This window comes from Cetorhinus maximus, chromosome 16, assembly GCF_964194155.1.
Source record: "Cetorhinus maximus chromosome 16, sCetMax3.hap1.1, whole genome shotgun sequence".
In the NCBI taxonomy this organism is placed as follows: domain Eukaryota; kingdom Metazoa; phylum Chordata; class Chondrichthyes; order Lamniformes; family Cetorhinidae; genus Cetorhinus; species Cetorhinus maximus.
The window spans coordinates 74,944,662-74,964,171 of record NC_135894.1 but is presented as its reverse complement, the minus strand read 5'-3'; the positions used below and the strand labels follow the sequence as shown (position 1 = coordinate 74,964,171).

The following is a 19,510-nucleotide window of genomic DNA, read 5'->3' as shown; positions in this document are numbered from 1 at the left end:
TATTTTTTAATTTTCAGATTCTTCCATAAAACCACCATCAGTCTCATCAGCCAATCCACAGTCATGTTTCTGCCAAAACAATGGAACCTGTGAGAATGAAATCTGTGTATGTCCAGATGAATGGAAAGGAGACCATTGCGAGATTGGTCTGTATATCTGATCTTTTCCATTTGACAATTGTAGACAATTATTCATGGTTTAGTGAAAATTACATTGAACTAGCTGTTGGAGCAGTTAGTGATTACACAATGACAAATGTAATTTGATGACATGGTAATGAATTATATCTTTTTATATATAAATCTGTGTCTCATTTTGTCTCTTTACTACCCTAAGAAAATTTCATTTGATGTTTTTGCAGCCAATTTCTGTGAAGGAAGTGTGTACAATTCTTCTCAGGGACTGTTTACGTTCAGTGAAATTTTAGTGGGACACTATGGTTATTCTAAAGAAGAATGTGAGCCATACACATTAAATGGTATGTAAATCTCTTGTTTATGGTATTAACAGATAGTATTGTCCAATATCTTAAATCAGCAACAACAGTTCCCTTAGAAATAAGTTTCTCTATCATTATATATCTTGCATAAAAGAAGATCCACATAATTTGAACTTCATTACTTCAGAATATCAGGTTCGCATTTGTCCCATGTCAAATGCATTAATACACCTCTGTTTTTCATGCAAACACCTCTTCCCCAAAGTTCCTAGATTGTGCTCAGGAGAATTTTCTACAGCAGTATGTGTCCAATCCAACAAGAAAAGATGCACTGTTGGACCTGGTTCTTGGAAATAAGGTGGGCAAGTAGATCAAGTGTCAGTGGGGGAACATTTAGGAGACAGTGATCATTGTATTGTACGTTTTAGGATAAAATAGGATGATAGGCAATCTAGAGTAAAAATAATTAATTGGACAACAGCTGACTTCAATGGGGCAAGAATGGAGCTGGACTGAGCGTTCCTTGTGCGGGCAGGGGGAGGAGGGAGAGTTGGGGCCTGCGTTCTTTTGCACATGTGCGCGAAAGAGTGCAGAAATCTCCCTGAGGCACAGAGCTGCCTCAGGGAGATCAGTTTGAGATTCAAAAATTTTAATGAAGAAAAAAAATTCAGGACATGTCCCCTCATGTGAAAGTGTCACATGAGCTGGGACATGCCTATGAATTTTAATGAAAATCTTTATTTCACTTATAAATCATTCATGAAATTTCATCCTGCCCGTGGATGAGGTTCTATGAAAAATGCAAAGGCCACCTGGGCTCTTCGCCTGCTCGCCAACCTTAAGGTTGGACGGGCAGCTATGTTAAGTGGTTTAATTAGTTTTTAAATGGCCTGAATAGGCCTTTGACAGTTTGGCAGGCGCGCAACCAACTTTGGTGCCCACTGTACTGAAAATCGGAATGATGCGCAGTGACGTCAGGACGCATGCCCGACGTCACCGCGCATCATTTTACCCATCAGGGAGCGGGCCCCGTCCCCGCTCGCCAGCCGAAGATTCTGGCCGTGGTGTGCATGGACTTTGAAAAGGCATTTGACACAGTACCACACAACCAACTTGTGAGAAAAGTTATTGCTCATAGAATAAAAGGGACAGTAGCAATGTGGATACAAAATTGGCTGAAAAATAGGAAGCAGAGAGTAATGGTCAATGGATGTTTTTCGGGCTGGAGGAAGGTTTGTAGTGAAGTTCCCCAGGGGTCAGTATTGGGACCTTTGCTTTTCCTGATATTTATTAATGATCTACATCTTGGTGTGCAGAGAACAATTTCAAAGTTTGCAGATGATACAAAGTTGGGAGTGTTGTGAACTGCGAGGATGACTGTGTGGAACCTCAAGAAGTCGTAGACAAGTTGGTGGAGTGGGCAGATAGATGGCAGGTGAAGTTCAATGTGGAGAAGTTTGAGGTGATGCATTGGTAGAAAGAACATGGACAGACAATATAAAATAAGGGGTGAAATTTTGAAGGGGGTGCAGGAGCAGAAAGACTTGGGTGTATATGTACACAGATCATTGAAGGAAGCAGGACAGGTGGAGAGAGCAGTTAATAAAGCATACAATATCCTGGGCTTTATTAATAGGGGCATAGAGTACAAGAGCAGGGAGGTTATGCTGAATTTATATAAACCACTTGTTATACCTCAGCTGGAATATTGTGTACAGTTCTGGACACTGTATTATAGGAAGGATGTGAACACATTGGAGAGAGTGCAGAAGAGGTATACAAGAATGGTCCCAGGGCTGAGAAACTTCAGCTCTGAGGATAGACTGGAGAAGTTGGGACTGTTTTCCTTGGAGAGGATAAGGCTGAGAGGAGACTTGATAGAAGTTTTCAAAATCATGAGGGTGCTGGACAGAGTAGATAGGGAGAAGCTGTTCCCACTCATAAAAGGGTCAAGAATGAGAGGGCACAGATTTAAAGTGATTTGCAAAAGAAGCAAATGTGACGTGAGAAAAAATATTTTCACATAACGAGTGGTTCGGGTCTGGAACGCACTGCCTGGAAATGTGGTGGAGGCAAGTTCAATTGAGGCATTCAGGATGGCATTAGATGATTATTTGAATAGAAACAAGGTGCAGGGGTACGGGGAAAAGGCAGGGCAATGGCACTAGGTCATAATGCTCATTGGAGAGCAGGTGCAGACATGATGTGCCATTAAGATTCTGTGATTCTGTGAAGTAGTTAACCCCACATTACTTGCAATGACTGGTGACTGTGACACTCAGAATTTAAATCTCAAAACATTTGTCGGAATTTTAGTAAAACTTTCATTATAGTAATGCTTAAGGATTGAAAAATAAAAACAATAAGGCATTCACAATTTAATATATCAAAGGGACTTTAGACACTCTAAAACAAGACAAAGAAGCACTATTTTTTCATATTGTCATATATGTTCATGTTTTTCCCTGACAGACTATACCTCAGTTTTAAAAATTGCAAGATGGTGTTGAATTATGAACTTGTTGACATTCCACCTATATCTCAACAGCAAATATTTCAAAAGCATCACGCCTATGCACTGAGAAGAATGGAATCATCAGTCTACAAAATGACACATTAACAGACTGCAATGAAAATTTGAAGAACCTTAGAGACAAGGTACTATCTTCTGTCTCAGTCTCCAGTTATTAGCCAGCTGAGCCAAAGCAAAGGAGGAACAGAATCATAAAAGGAGAGAAAAATGGCTTAAGTAAAAAGAAAAGATGGACTACAGCCATTCAAGAAGGTGGCTCACCAACACCTTCTCCCAGGCAATTAGGGATGGGCAATAAATGTTGGCCTAACCAGCAATGCCCACATCCCATGGACAAATAAATAAAAGAAACAGCGACCATTAACACACTTAGGATTTGTCAAAAATTGAAAGGATATTATTCTTCCTTAACCAGAGGACAGTTTAACTTATTACTAAGTTTACAAAGTTGCTGATTTCATCATTGAGGCACTTTAATTATCAATCATGTAATCCCCAGAACATGTATTAAAATGTCTCTAGAATAAATAAGAATTCTATAAAAATTCACACAGTAACATTGACAAAGGACAGCAGAACCATCATCGATTTCTCTTCCTGATTGTTAAGAGGAAAAGCCTTAATTTCATATTGAACCTTTGACATCCTCAGGGTATCTGAAAGCCCTGCATAGTCAACAAATTATTTCTGGATGTAGATATGGATGCTATGTAGGCAGCAACAGCATTTAATTCTGCACAGCATGGTCCCAGCTTTGTTTTGGTGGCGGTACATAATGGATACATGTTGGGCAGGACACTGGGAGAACTCCCCTGCTCATATTTACATCATGGCTTGAAATCTTTTATGTTCAATTGAACAGATAGAAAGCAGTCCTTTCTGAAAGACAATGCCTCTAGCGATACAGCTTTTCCTCAAAAGGCACTGCACTGCAGTAATGTATCAGCCTAGATTATCTGCTCAAATTCCTGAAGTGAAATTTGAACCCACAATTTTAGAGGTGACAACAGTGACACTGAGCCAAGCTAACAAATCAAATGATCAGAACCTACCTTCAAAAAAGATCCAATTCAATACGAATAAAACTAAACTAGTCTCGGAAAGAGATATATGAATCTGCAATGTTCATTGTCAGTTTTTATTTTCCTTACCTGTATTTAACTATTGGCATATTCAATTATTGAGCTCATATATAATAAATATTTGTATTAATATTAGTTTGGTTCTATCGACAGATAATGAAACACACCAGTATTACTGAAGAAGAATTGGTGAAAATTGCAACCGCTGCTCAGATCCTGACCTCAGAACCACATGAACTAACTTCAGAGAACATCAGCTTTGCTGCTCAAATAGTGCAGCGCGTTTTGAATCAGTCGGAAATATTGGACTCTTTTGAGGTGAGAAGCAATTACCATTTTATTCATATTAAAATGAAATGCTAGACAGCAGCCTAAACTTTTAGATTAATTGAAATTGAACTGGACCAGCCATATAAATAATGTGACTACAAGAGCAGATCAAAGGCTGGGAATTCTGAGGCGAGTAACTCAATTCCTGACTCTGCAAAGCCTGTTCATTACAAGGCACAAGTCAGGAGTGTGATGGAATACCTGGATAAGTGCGGCTCAAACAACACTCAAGAAGCTCAGTACCATCCAGGACAAAGCAGTCCGCTTGATTGGCACCTCATCAATCCATTTAAAACATTTACTCCCTCCACCACAGATGCACAGTGGCAGCAATGTGTACTATATACAAGATGCTTTGCAGCAACTCACCAAGGCTCCTTCGACAACACCTTTCAAACCCTCGAAATCTACCACTTAGAAGATCAAGGGCAGCAGATAGATGGAAACACTATCACCTGCAAGTTCTCCCCCAAACCACACTATCCTGACTTGGAACTATATCGTTGTTCCTTCACTGTTGCTGGATCAAAATCCTGGAACTCCCTCCCTAACAGCACAGTGGATGTAACTGCACCACATGGACTGCATCAGTTCAAGATGGTGGCTCACCACCACCTTCTCAAGGACAATTAGGGATGAGCAACAAATGCTGGCCTAGCCAGTGACACCCACATCCCATAAAAAGAATAATAGCAAAAAGGAAAACTTTGTCCTAATCAAAATTTCGTACTCAGGCTTTGCATCAGTTCTTGTTTAATTACTTGATTGTCATGGGGCTGCATCTTACGTGCCTCCGCCAGATGTGTATTCAGCAGGGTGGTGGGGGGGGCACATAAAATAGGGTGGGTGCCCACCCCACCACCTTCCCACTCATCCCCAAAATACGGGGGGTGAGCAGGTGCCGAAGCTGGCTGCTGGCCGCCAAATTTAAATAAATAAGCAAGGGTCAATTAGGCTTGTTACCAAGCTAATTGACCCCAATAATATGCTGCCCATGCCATAAAATGTTTGGCAGCCCAATTTTTAAAAATAATCTTTTCAAAGGGCGGGAAGGAGGGGGGGATTCTATCTTCAGGGGCTGCCCTTTGCCAATTGGAGGGGACGCCCCTCCCCTTCAAGATAAAACCCTCTTTTCTTCCTACCTGCCTGCAGCCTTCAACCCAACCCTCTCCCTGACTTGCCCAAACCTTCCCTGCCCAAGACTGCAGACTTATCTTTCTCTGGGGGTTCATAGGTCTTCTTCCTCTTCCAGTCCCAGCAGCGCCCACTAACACGCTCTTGGCGCTGCCAAGACTGATGGAGCTGCTGGCCAATCCCAAGGGTGGGACTAACTGACCAGTGAGGGGCGGAAGTCCAATCTGGCCCTTGTTTAGCCCACTAGTAGCAAGTTATGGCTGTAGGGTGAGCTAGAGTGAAGTGGGTCGGCTCCACACCAACTTTGCTTCTTGGAGGTTTAAGGCTTATTATTCAGCCCCTAAATTCTGTAACATTCGTAGGATAATTAATTTATTTTGTGTAGGTATTTAGAAAAGTTTCCTTGCTTGTTTTGTGTTTCTTTTATTAGTCCTCTTTTCTCTGTCTGCCTGAGCTAACCAGCAAAGTGAGTGCATGGCCTCCTTGCTTGCCACCTGTAGGTGGCAGCCAAGAGGTCAAAGACGTGGAGCTGGATTTTCAATCGGGGCCAGGAACCCATGTTCCGGATCATTTTTCGGGCCCCACTCCACATCACACCTGCATTGCTGACACAATGCTATTTATTATTCAAAGCCCCAAATTGGGCCAGAGGCAACCTTGGTGCCCAATTAATGTCACTGTCTGAAGGCAGGAACTGTCTAGGGAGTGCTTTGCCCAAAGCAGAGGGCAGCCATGCCTGGACTTGCCGTTGCCATGCAGATTGGAGCAGGCAGGAGAGCAGAGACCCAGCGGCCTCACAGTGCAGCCATGTGGCCAAACAGTCAATAACAAGGTACTCGACCCGCTCTGCTTAAACGATGGCAACTTTGTACCGCCACTTGAGCACCATCAGTTTGAGTAACCCTTTTATTGTTCAACACTTTAATTCAGCAGTAACATCCTCCCTGCAGTGCCCCTGACAGGGTGCACTAACATGCCTCAGATCATTCACTCATGCTCGCCACTTTGAAAATTTCCTCCTGTCCCTCTCCAGGCCCTTAACAAGCTCTTCAGTGAACTTAATGAGTAGTTAATTGAAGGCAAGTGGGTTGCCTTCTCTGCCACCATCCAATTACAGTGCATTCCAGCGGCACCAGAAGACTGTCACACCTTTTGGAATGCATGTGTGTGTGCGCGTGCATGTGTGTGTGTGTGTGTGTGTGTGTATATATAAAACCTGGGACCTTTCTGTCCAAATAGTTAAGTCGATTGTTTGATGTGGTACTGACCTGTATAAACCATTGGATATAGAATATAATGTTGAGAGAGCTGAATCATTTTCTGGTCAGCAAGATGTAACAAGTGGTTTGCCACAGGGATCAGTGCTGGGCCCTATACTTTTTACAATTCATATAAATGACTTGGATGAAGGGAGCGAAGGTATGGTTGCTAAATTTTCTGACGATACAAAGATAGGTAGGAAAGTGATAATAAAAGCAAACTACTGCGGATGCTGGAAATCTGAAATAAAAACAGAAAATGCTGGAAATCCTTAGCAGGTCTGGCAGCATCTGTGGAGAGAGAAACAGATCTAATGTTTAGAGTCCATAAGACTCTTCCTCAGAGTGGGTAGGAAAGTAAGTTGTGAAGAGAGCATAAGGAGGTTGCAAAAGGATATAGATAGGTTAAGTGAGTGGGCAAAGATCTGGCAAATGGAATATAATGTGGGAAAATGTGAAATTGTCCATTTTGGCAGAAAGAATAAAGAAGAAGCATATTATCTAAATGATGAGAGATTTCAGAGCTCTGAGATGCAGAGGGATCTGGGCGTCCTAGTGCATGAATCACAAAAGGTTAGTATGCAAGTACAGCAAGTAATTAGGAAAGCTAATAGAATGTTATGATTTATTGCAAGGGGAATTAAACACAAAAGTAGAGAGGTTATGCTTCAGTCATGCAGGGCATTTGGACTCCTAATTTAGGGTAGGGTGTAAATGCGTTGAAATCAGTTCAGAAGTTTACTAGACTAATACCTGGAATGGGAGGGTTGTCTTATGAGGAAAAGTTGGCTTGTCTCCGCTGGAGTTTAGAAGAGTAAGAGGCAACTTGCTTAAAACATATAAGATCCTGAGGGGACTTTACAGGGTGGATGTGGAAAGAATATTTCCTCTTGTGGGAGAATCTAGAAATAGGGGTCACTGTTTAAAACTAAGGGATCGCCCACTTAAAACAGATATGAGGTGAAATTTTTTTCTCAGAGGGTTGTGAGTCTTTGGAACTCTCTTCCTGAAAAGGTGGTGGAAGCAGAGTCTTTGAATATTTATAAGGCAGAGCTAGATAGTTCCTTGATATGCAAGGGTTATCGGGGGGGTAGGTGGGAATATGTAGTTAAGGTTACAGTCAGATCAGCCATGATCTTATTGAATGGCAGAGCAGGCTCGAGGGGCCGAGTGGCCTATTCCTGCTCCTAATTTGTATATTCGTATGTGTGTTCCTATGAATCCGTGTGAAAGCTGAGTAAGACCACAGTTGGAGAATTGTGTGCAATTTTGGGCCCCACATGTTGGAACAACAATAGCTTGCATTTATATAGTGTTTTCAACATAGAAGAACTTCCTAGAAGAATTCTCAGACAAAAAATTGATACCAAGCTAGAGGGGATATTAGATGGGGTAACTAAAGTTTGGTCACTAAGGCAGATTTTGAGGAAAGTCTTAAAGGGGAAGAGAGACATGGAGAGGAAGAATGGTTAAGGAGGGAATTCCAGAGTTTGGGAATCAGACAGTTGAACAAGCAGCTCCAAAAGGTGGGATGAACATTGCAGGGATGTACAACAGGCAGTTTTCAGAGGGTTGTATGGTTGGAGGAGGTCACAGTGATAGGAATGGCCAAAGTCATGAAGGGATTTGAACACGAGAATGAACACTTGAAATTGAAGGTGTTGGGGGGCCATAAGTCAATGCTGGTCAGTGAGCACAGGAGTGATGGGTGAGCAGAACTGGTGGGGAATAGAATACTGGTAACAGTAGGGGTGGAGGATAGGGGGCTGGTCAGGAGGGCATTGGAATAGTCGAATCATGAGGTGACAAAGACTTGGATGAAGGTTTTGGCGACAGTTGAGATCAGACAGCTGTGGAATTGGGGCATATTATGGAGGTGGAAGTAGGTAGTCTTAGAGACAGAGGGGATATGGGGTTGGAAGCCCAACCTAAGTCAAATAAGTCACCAAGGTTGTGAATAGTTTGGTTCAACCGAAAGCACTGACCTTCTGCTTGAACTGCTACAGTTCCTGTGGTGATATTGCTCCCTCAATACTGTTAGGTAGGGAATTCCACAATATCGACACAACTACAACGCAGGAATGACAACAATGTCTAAGCAAGGATAATGCATGACTTGGAGGCAATGATATTCCTAAGACATTACTAAATATGTCATTCTCATTGGTGAAGGTTCCAGGAGAGAATGGTGCTGTAGAGGTAACTTTGCTGCAGTCCATCCTGCAGATTGTAAATAGTGCTGCCATAGGGTGTCAGTGATGGAGGGGATCAATATTGAGTGCAGTAGCAAGGGCAGTGATCAAGCAAACTGCTCTGTTCTGGATGATGTTGAACTTCTTGGTAATTTATTTGCTTTGAAATGGTTATTAAAACTTATACAACTGTACTTCTCGGTTTATGATTTGCAGGCTGCTTCCTTGGCAATTACTACAATCAGTCAACTCCTCAATGTTAATGAAACAGCATTTGATCCCACAAATAAAGAGATCTTTAACATTACCCAAAGGTGAGATAATGTTTGAGTTCTGAGCTTATATGCATCAAGCATAAATTTAATGCACCTTATTAGTGCTTATAGCACAATCTGGCATTCCCAATGTGCAATGGTGCACACAATGGCACCTTGAGAAACCATGGTTCTACGATTTTCCAATTGAATTACTATTGTCCAGTAACAGTCAGCATGTATATTATTGAGAGAAGGAATTGTTTCACATTGAATTTTTCACAACGTAAATACTTTTAAAGTAAAGAAAAATTTGTAGCTGTTTCATTTTTTGGCTTTTTAAACTTTATTAATGTAGATTATTTTGGCTCCCAAATCTTAGATCACTCTTATTGGTGAGACCTTATATCCTAAATCTATGTCAGTGTCTCTCATTGCCTTGAAGTCTAGGTAACCTTTCAGTAATAGTCAGATAAACAGCAAGTAATATTTGGTACTCAGCTGTGTTACGTCTTCATAAGATCCCTCCTCCAGGGTTCAAAAGTGATGGAGCATCATATCAGAACTCAATAACATTGTTAAACACAATGAACAAATGAATCTAACAGTGATTTATATACTTTCAGTAGAAAGTTTATTTCCCACTCTCTGAAGAGACAAGATAATAAAAGTCAATAGCCCAGAAATTTAATCATGCCTCATAAATGAGTGCCAGTAGCACACGCTTGGTCATGTAGCAGGGACAACATGAACATATGATGGAACCTCATTGACAGAATTCAGACGGTAACTCATTGGCTACATGCCTTTTTACTGGGTGGGCAATCAGGCATCTCTGATGCTACTTAAAGGCAGCTAGCACCTCTTAAATGGACGGGTATGCTGGCTGCAGGCAACAGGGAAATTGAGAGAATTGGATGGAAAGATCCATATAAAGCACCCAGGTTCTCTGATGCCACATTGAAGGTTGTGGACCAGGTGGTCGAGAGGAGGAGGGAGATCCATTTCCCTTCAGAGGATAGAAATTCCTCCAACACAGCTCACCCAAAAACAAAATACTGCAGATGCTGGAAATCTGAAATAAAAACAGAAAATTCTCTAAATGCTCAACAGGTCAGGCACCTGTGAGAGAGAGAATTGCCTTTTCAGGTCGGTAACCTATCATCAGAACTGGAAGCTTGACAAAAGGTCGTCGATCTGGAATGTTGACATCTATCACCACAGATGCTGGCTGGCCTGCTGGGTATTTACAGCACTTTTTACTGCTAGTTACACTGTTGCCGTGGAAGCTAAGGTGACTGCCATCTTGCTTCTGGGGGCCAGTGTTGACAGAGATTCTCAGAGTGTCCTGGGGCTGAGGTGGGTTCTGCGTCCAATCCCTGCTAGTTTGCTGTGTGCGTGATTGTTCCGGTGTAGTGATGCCTTCAAGGTCTACTTTTCAGTGTAGAGTTAAACAATAATGCATATCCAGTGGAACTTTGTAGGTTTATCAGCAGTCTAAGAAAGCTTGAGTGACTTTATTTGGACTGCTGTTTGGGCTTTATTAGCTCATGGATAGACCATAAGACCGTAAGACATAGGAGCAGAAATTAGGCCATTCGGCCCATCGAGTCTGCTCCGCCATTCAATCATGGCTGATAAGTTTCTCAACCCCATTCTCCCACCTTCTCCCCGTAAACTTTGATCCCCTTACCAATCAAGAACCTATCTATCTTGGTCTTAAATACACTCAGTGACCTGGCCTCCACAGCCTTCTGTGGCAATGAATTCCATAGATTCACCACTCTCTGGCTAAAGAAGTTTCTCCTCATCTCTGTTCTAAAAGGTCTTCCCTTTACTCTGAGGCTGTGCCCTCGGGTCTTAGTCTCTCCTACTAATGGAAACATCTTCCCCACGTCCACTCTATCCAGCCCTTTCAGTATTCTGTAAGTTTCAATCAGATCCCCCCTCATCCTTCTAAACTCCATCGAGTATAGACCCAGAGTCCTCAAACGTTCCTCATATGTTAAGCCTTTCATTCCTGGGATCATTTTCGTGAACATCCTCTGGACCCTGTCCAGGGCCAGCACATCCTTCCTGAATACACAAGGTTTACATCATCCAGGGCCAAAATTAAAGCTGAAACTCAAAAGTCTGAATGCTGACCCTATCTATAAGTATTTTGGAGAATAAAAAAGGGATGCTTATTGAATCTGTGACAGAAATGCACTATATTATTATTTATTTATTAATGGAACACCAATACCATCTCTCCATTTATAATATGCCTTTTTACAAACATATTTAATGGTTCCAAAAGACAAAAATGCAAAGTATGTTGCTCTGTTGGCAACTGTGGTTTTTCATAGGCTGATGATCATAGTGTAAGTCAAATTTTACTCAAAATTACAGCCAAGGCCATATCAAATACAGCAGTAAATGCAAATTTAAAATCTAAAACTTGCTAATGGTATTTATTGAAAACACAAGTTATCTCAGTTAAACAAGAAAGATTGTGACCTGGAGTTTTCTCAGCCTTTACACCAAAGAGATGTAATCTGAATGCAAATGTGACTTAAAGGATAGCTGATTTTTTGGGCAAGTGAGTTATGCGGATAACTACAAAAGCCCGGATCTTCCACAGAGCAGCAATCACTGACGAATTGCCGCTCCACTTGAACTTTCCCATGCCTTGGTGCCGCTCATAATTTCTTGGTGGGTCTTCCAAGCCCAGCTTCTCCAAAAATGCAGAGTGCAGTATACCTCGGAGAACTCCATTGCAGCGCCGTAGCACTGGGGTAAAGACAGGACACACCCCATTTTATGGCACTATAGCTGTTGTAACGTAAGTTTAAATGTCCAGTGTGGATCTTAGTGAATAGGTGAACGGCTGAAAGTTCGTGAATGGGTAAGTAGATGAATGAGTGAATGGATAGGGTGATTGGATGGGTGGGTGGTGGGTAAGTGGGTAGGGTGGCAGGTGGCAGATTGGTAGGGTGGCAGGTGGGTAAAATGGCAGGTGGGTGAGGTGGTACGTGGGTCAGGAGGGGTAATCAGGTTGTAGTCTAGTCGGGTAGGGGGGTAGTTGGGTGGTGGTGGGTAGTCAAGTCTGGTCAAATGAGTGATCAAGTGATCGGGAGTAGACGGTGGGGGGACAAGGGAGGAGTCAAGTGGTCAGTGTGAGCGATTGGAGGTCAGTTATATAGTTACCCAGAAGTTAGCCGAAGGTTTTTCTGTCTAACATTTCCTGGGTAACTATCCAGGTAAGTCCCAACTCAAACTCAGAGTTGGAGACTTTCGCAGAGGGTCCCAGAGAGCAAGGGAATTGCCCATCAGAAGTTCACACTCCCTGGACAATTTCCACAGAAGTCAGCGTGTCTGGATGTCTGTGGGGTCCCAATGTGCACCTTGGGTCATACGTCCAGTCTTCAACGATCCAGAGACCAGCAGATATGGAATCGCATTGATCTTTTCTGTCCATTCATCAAATCCTTTGCCCGAATAATTCTCTGCCCACAAAATGATCACTTTCCCAGCTCCGAAATTACTTTTCTTGGGTGGGGGGTGGGGGGGTGGGGGGGAGGCACAGTGGGGGCTCTCTTAACATTGTAACCCGATTTTCAAACAAGGCAGGAATGAAAGTAATTCTGGTGTTTAATTACAGTTTTCAGAGGTTATTTTTCTACATTTATTCTCACTGAGTCCTGCTCTCTATGGTCTGTTTCTTTGTGTGGATTTTTATGGCAAAGCACATTAAAAATTGGAAGGTTACCCCAGTTGCAGGTTCCCAAACATGCTGTAGCCAATGTGAATGATGGTTGAACAGGTTGAAACTTGCATTTTCAGACTTAAAGGAAGGAAGGTATGGTCTGGGCTCCAATTGTTTACGGTGATTTTCTGCCCAATTTAAGTCCAGACATTTTCTAGTGAGATTGATAAAAACAGAAAATGCTGGGAATACTTAGCAGGACTGGCAGTATCTGAGGAGAGAGAAACGGAGTTAATGGGCTGGATTTTAGGGGCCAACCAGGGGTGGGAAAGAGGCGTAAAATAGGGTGTCATGCCATTGGTGGTGTGTTCACCACCTCCCTGCCCAACCCCATTCCCACCATGATTTTATGAGTGGCAGGTGGCCCACCTGCCCGTAACTCAATTGAGACCCTAAGTAAGTGATTAATGCCCACTTAAGGGCCTCGTCTTACTGTGGCTCAGATTTAACAGGCGACTGTCAGTGAAAGAGAGGATACCTTCTCCCTGCTCAACCGATGCCAATCTGAGCCACCCCCCACCCCCCACCACAGTTTACCCTTGCCATGCCCACCATTCCACCACCCCTCCCCACACCTCCCTGTCCTGCTACGTGAACCCAGTGAGTTCCTGGACTTACCTGGGAGCCAAGTCATCCAGGCTTGCACTTTCTCTTGGGCCTCCTGCAATACCAACAGTGACCACCACTCCCAGTGGCACTGTCAGTACTGCAGAGCTGCCAGCCTCTGAAAGGCCAGCAGTTCTATGGCTCTATGAGGTGATACTTCCTTCTGGAGAGACGATGGAAGGAGAGGTTTCGCCTCTTAATAATTAGAAATTAAAGCAGGGTGCGCTGGCCAAGAGGAGGTGGGGCTTACTCCCTACATTTACGCTGGGATGCGAGGAGTCTACCCTCAGCATATAATCCAACCCAATATTTCAGATCGATTAGCCTTCATCAGAACATGATTAAGGTATGGAATCATATAGTTATTGAGCTGATTTCAGGGTATTGTGGCTCTTTTTGGTTATAGTACACTTTTTGCTTTCGGAAATGTGTTTCCTTTTTGCACCATGTGTTATATCCTATATATCTATAATAAATAAAACTATTTACTATCTTCACAGATGCTGCCAGACCTGAGTTTTTCCAGCATTTTCTGGTTCTTTTTCAGATTTCTAGCGTTCTGTCCTTGTTCTAATGACATTAGCTTGATACTTGGATGAAACTTGACATTGGAAAAAATGGCTGTGCCATTGCACTCATTTTCAGTTTAACTCTCAGGTTGCGTCCACAGAGGAAACTTCAGGGCCGGAGTTTATCCCTGCAGACGGGGTGGCATGGTGTAAAACTGGGTGACATGGCACGGGCGCCTCGCCATCCCCTCGCCAGCCCCTGCCTGATTCCACTGGGATTTTACCAATAGCAGGGAAGGCTGACGCCAAGTGTTCAGCCTGCCTGGTGAAACTTGGCAGACTCGTGGATGGGCAAGGTGGGGTGCTTCTTTTTCAGGCACCCTTGTGCCCCATCGGAGGCAAGTACCCAAGGTAATTCTCCCACTCCACCCCACACCCCCCACCCCCCACCCCACTAGCTTCCCCTCCCCCTCACAGCCCTGACAATTCGGCGTCCCAGCCATTCGCCAGGGCATTCAGTCCAGTCCCTGGCAAGATCCCAGACTTCCCATTGAGCCTGGGCTACATCAGTGTCCCCTCTTTGGGATTGCCTGCAGTTTTAGGAGTTGCACTGATTGACCGGCAGCTCTGAGAGGTGGGGCTTGCTCTCTGAGAGGTGGGGCTTGCTCTCTGAGAGGTGGGGCTTGCTCTCTGAGAGGTGGGGCTTGCTCTCTGAGAGGTGGGGCTTGCTCTCTGAGAGGTGGGGCTTGCTCTCTGAGAGGTGGGGCTTGCTCTCTGAGAGGTGGGGCTTGCTCTCTGAGAGGTGGGGCTTGCTCTCTGAGAGGTGGGGCTTGCTCTCTGAAGGGGTCGCGGTGACCGCTGAATGGCTGCGAGACAAGCCAGCGAAAAGGAGTCGGGCTCGTCATTGACGTTTACATTGGGGGGTGTAACCACCCGATTAAAATTCAGCGCCGGATCTCTATGGTCTGGATTTCCCGGTTTTCCAGTGAGGTGAAAGGAGCAGGACGGGAAGTGTGCATTCGGCTGACTCCTGCCCCCGCCCTTTCAGCTGGTCATTGGGAATGCCGGCCAATGAGGGGGCTTTGGGCATCCAGGGCAGGATGTCCAGCGGGGGCGGGGTTAGACCACGAACTGCAGGTTGGGTGCCTGCCGCCAATTTAAAAGCCCCTTTCCCCCTCACTCCCTCCTTAATTGTTATGTCCGCCGATAAAAAACTGAACAAGTAAAGTCTGCGGAACAGCCAAATGCTGCCGCCTTCAGCAGCAGATTCTGCTGTTAACTCCCCGGCCATGGTCCCATTTGCTGCTCTTGAGCCATCTCCTCAAACCTGGCGTCACTCACTCCCAATGTCTTCCCCCATGCAATGAGCACAAAATGGAATGGACAATGACAAAGAATTGCAATCAATTGGCTTTTTAATATTCAAAAGGGTGGGCGGGCTTCCGATTCCGGTACCTGCTCCCCTTCCATATGATCGGAGACTAGAGGGATCACATCAGATCGCTGAGCCCACCTCATCATGACATATTTTAAGGGGAGGGGGGGGGGGATAGTGGTAGTTCGACCATATAATCCAGCTCTATGTCTATTGGTATATGTATGTTTATATATGCATGCCTAGAAGGCACTTACTTTGCATTTCATTCTAGTGTGACAGAAATTTTGGGAGCTGTCCTTACAGATTTAGAAATTAATTTCAGCCAGGTGGTCCAGCCCAACCTTGCAGCTTCATCCATTACTTTAGAGAATGGCACGACACATGGAATTATGCTTTCTGTATTAAAAGGTACAAATTTCTTTGATCTTCTTTTCACCTGCCTATATTTACACCTGTAAGGACAGTAGTTTGGGATACGCTCTGTTGTCTGTTTCTAGAAATAGTTTGCTGTAAACGGGGGTTGAACTATATGTCCCTTTCCTCCAACCTACACAAACTCCAACTCATTCAGAAGACACCTGCCCTCACCTTATTCTGTACCAAGTTCTGCTCATTCATCATCACAATTCTTCCTGCCCTTGAAGATCTGCCTTTTGATCTCTTCCACCACAGTAACAGATGATTTGTCGGTTGAAAGTTTTGAAAGCTTTCTTAATAGGTTCACATACCGACTTGCTGGGTTTCTCAACAGGATTTCACTGGGTTGACATTTCCCTCCTGCTCCCAGCTATGCTACTGCACTCCTTCAGAAAAGACAGAAATTGCTTTCCTTTCTGTAACTGTCAGTTGAAGGAATGAAGAACTACAGGCTTGCTGGGGGAGGAAGTATATGCTGACCTGCCGATATTGCATTTTCCCTGAGAAAACTGACAAGTCAGTGATTTGTTTTTTAACAAATTCTCACAGCCCAGGGGGCAGTTCAACCACTTCACCACATGGGCTTCTCAGTGATGAGTGATTTTCATTAGTGGAGCTCTCTCCTGTCCTTGTTGACCTGTGTCGGGACCTGTGGGGGGAGAGCGGTACAGGTGAAGGGGAAGGAGAGAATGAAAAGTGGGAGTTTCAGAAGTGAAGGAAGTTGAGGAAAGAGAGAACCAGGAGTAAAATAGGAAGGAGACAGAAGTGGAGACAGGCAGAAGTAAAAAAAAGAGAGGGGGGCGGAATTTAATGCCCACCTCTCTGCCGAGTTTGGGAGCAGGGCATTTAAGCAGGCTGGGGAATAGCGGGTGCGGACTCCACCACCTCCCTGTCTCCACCCCGATTAAGTCCGTGGTGGGAAGGCCCGTGGATGGCCTTCCCACACACCCTTCCTCCAATTGAGGCCCACTTAAGGGCCTCATCCCGCCGCCGCTGTTATTAATCTAGCAGCGGCTAGGGGCTCACCATCTAGGGAATACAAGCAAACCCTGGGGTCCCTCTTTCGAAGACACAGTGCCTGATCAAGGCACCTGGCATTAGGGGAGGGGAGGGGTGCTTCTGAGAGCCACCGCCTTGCTCTTGCTTCCAAACCCCTCACCAATGAACCCGCTTCCACTATCACTCATCTATATCCTGGGATCCAGAGATGATACTAGGCCTTGGGTGGGTGTCATACCGGCAGAAGCCACCACCTCCCCAGTGGCACTGTTGTTCAGTACAGCTGCCAGCCTCTGATGAACTGGCTACTCACGGTGGGCGGGACTTCTGCTCCAGGGTCCTTGATCTCGGGGAAGGCCCTCCACCCTCCAGCTATGTGCATAGTGTTTCTTAATTCACAGGCCTCCCCCAAAAGAGGTGATGCAGGTCTCCTGCAGGTTCTCCAGCTGGCAGGCGAGACCCCATCACATTAAGTCCAGCCCAGAGTGACTGAAGTGAAAAAACATTAAATGGCATAGTCCAAAAATGTTTCAAAATCTGAAAAATGGATTAGGAAATTTTACATAGTGATTAGTTATGACTTTGCCAGAGTCAAAAGCGGCCTACTCATTCATATATCCTTCAGCTCCACACACCAGCTTGTATTCTACACATTTCTGAGGCTAGACTACTCTTTCCATGCCCTCCCTTCTACCTCCACTGCACCCAATCCCTTATATCCTCTTTCCCTGTAGCTGACAGCTTTCAGATGTCACAGTCCATATATAGCACACTGGAATTCTCTTCCTAAACTCCTCCACCTTCACATTTCTCTCCCTCTACCCCCAGCCTTTAAAAGTTTCTTAAAACCACTTCTTAAAGTCACCTAACCGAACCTTCTCCCTTTTTCTGCCCAATGTTTGATCAGTCCCTGTGTGAGATGCTTTAGATCATTTCATCATGCTAGGGGCACTTTGCAAATATAAGTTGTTGTTGTCTTGGAGTGTCCTTCTCAGCTAAGTACCTTAGAGAAGCCCTCTGACACATGACACACCAGGTCTGGAATGAATGATGCTGAGATTGGGTCAAAGAATAAATATCCTCTATAATAGCCATCCATTACCAAATTAAGCATGAACATTGACTTAAAAATATCTACCCCTGTCTAACTGTTGTAGTGCTTATAATGCAATTGTGTCCATGAAAAGGAGGTCCTGGGAACTGGCATAACCATAGTAATGATAAGGCCCACCTTTCAAAAATCGCAAAAAATATCTAGGGAAAATGTGTAAGGATGAATAGAAGTATTTATATTTATTTTCAGGCCAATATCACTTTAATACGGTAACATAATTAAGGAAAACAACTCTCCTAAAATAAAAAGTAATGTCAATAGAAGAACACACTGAAATCCTGCTCCCCCAGGATTACTCCCACACCACAGATGTCCCCAAAAAAATTGAAAATGAACCATTGTCATCTGGTAGTTTTAATCTTTTACTGTGTGTCCCAATCAAGATGGGAATATTTTTAGTCACTGATGTGTCTGACATTATGAACCGTGTCTATTACAGGATGTGATGACACCTTAGTCTCAAAACGAATTGAACTGAACACCAATGCTGCAAAGTTCTTACTAAATACAAATGCAGAAGTTCAAATATTTGTCAATGTTTCCACAAGTAAGTATGTAGGTCTTCTGTTTTCTTCAGCAAAACCATTTTAACAAACTATTTTATTTTAAATCAGGATCAAGAATTGTTTTTGTACTCCAGAGCTTGGAGGTTTCCAAGCTACAATTAACATAAAATTCAGAATAATGGTCACATGATGTGAAAATAACAGCTATCTAGTAAAATCCCAAAATCAGTCAGGTGCAGACGTTTCTCCTCTGCAATTCCATGTCATTATTGTTTGCGTGAAGGTGTGATCTATACACAGCATGTGTTGGCATTAATGGCACTGGCCCCTAATGGCTTTACAGGACAGCACCAGAGCACCAGGATGTACTCTTAAGTGCAGAACGCCCTTTCAGCCTTCCACCATTGTTGCCAAGGAAAAACTAAGAAAGAAGATGATTTGGGGGGGGGAGGTGGGGGAGCAATGGTAGTGGGAGGCAGGAGGGCTGGCAAAAGAAGGTAAGAAATGACTACCTCTCTACCTCCCAAATAGTGCAAATGACAAAAGGCAAGATGTAGCACTCAATCAAAGCTGCTTCCAAATTTCAGTGTAAATTATTTCAAGGGCATCTGCTCCCTTTAATAGAAGCTCGGCCCATTCCTGATGCTGAGCAAGTGTCCTGCTGCAACACCACAGAGCTTTCTTCCCTGGTGGCAGTGAGCTTCTTCTGCAGAACACAGGTACCACTGAGACCTTGCCTTGCAAATGTGTAATTGACTTTGAACCAGGAAAATGGGTTTGTCTAGCGAGCAGAAATAAATAGAAATACATAGAAGTTTTACATGGAAATAGGCAATTCAGACCATCCAGCCCATGCCAGAGTTTACCCTCCGTGAGATCAAATAATTCTAATTTACCTGCCTTTTCCCATACTGCTACAACCCCTTTTCCAATCTAATCATGGTTTCTGCATCAGTGAATTCCACAGTCTCACAACCCTCTGTGTAAATTGTTCTTCCATCAAAAAAGTC

At 43.9% G+C, this 19,510-nt stretch overlaps 1 protein-coding gene across 2 annotated transcripts in view; it reads left to right on the top strand.

The window, feature by feature from the left end:
• Positions 1-367: 367 nt before the first annotated feature.
• Positions 368-19,510, top strand: part of adgrg7.1 (adhesion G protein-coupled receptor G7, tandem duplicate 1) — a 53,807-nt gene continuing 34,664 nt past the window's right edge. The window contains exons 1-7 of one of the 2 annotated variants that reach the window (XM_078560082.1): positions 368-478; positions 2,988-3,097; positions 4,208-4,372; positions 9,186-9,283; positions 11,937-12,047; positions 15,736-15,872; positions 18,434-18,541. In XM_078560082.1, coding sequence (XP_078416208.1) covers positions 4,211-4,372; positions 9,186-9,283; positions 11,937-12,047; positions 15,736-15,872; positions 18,434-18,541 — 616 coding nt within the window. In that variant the 5' untranslated portion in view covers positions 368-478; positions 2,988-3,097; positions 4,208-4,210. The remainder of the gene's footprint in view (positions 479-2,987; positions 3,098-4,207; positions 4,373-9,185; positions 9,284-11,936; positions 12,048-15,735; positions 15,873-18,433; positions 18,542-19,510) is intronic. The other variant, XM_078560084.1, reaches the window with a different exon arrangement.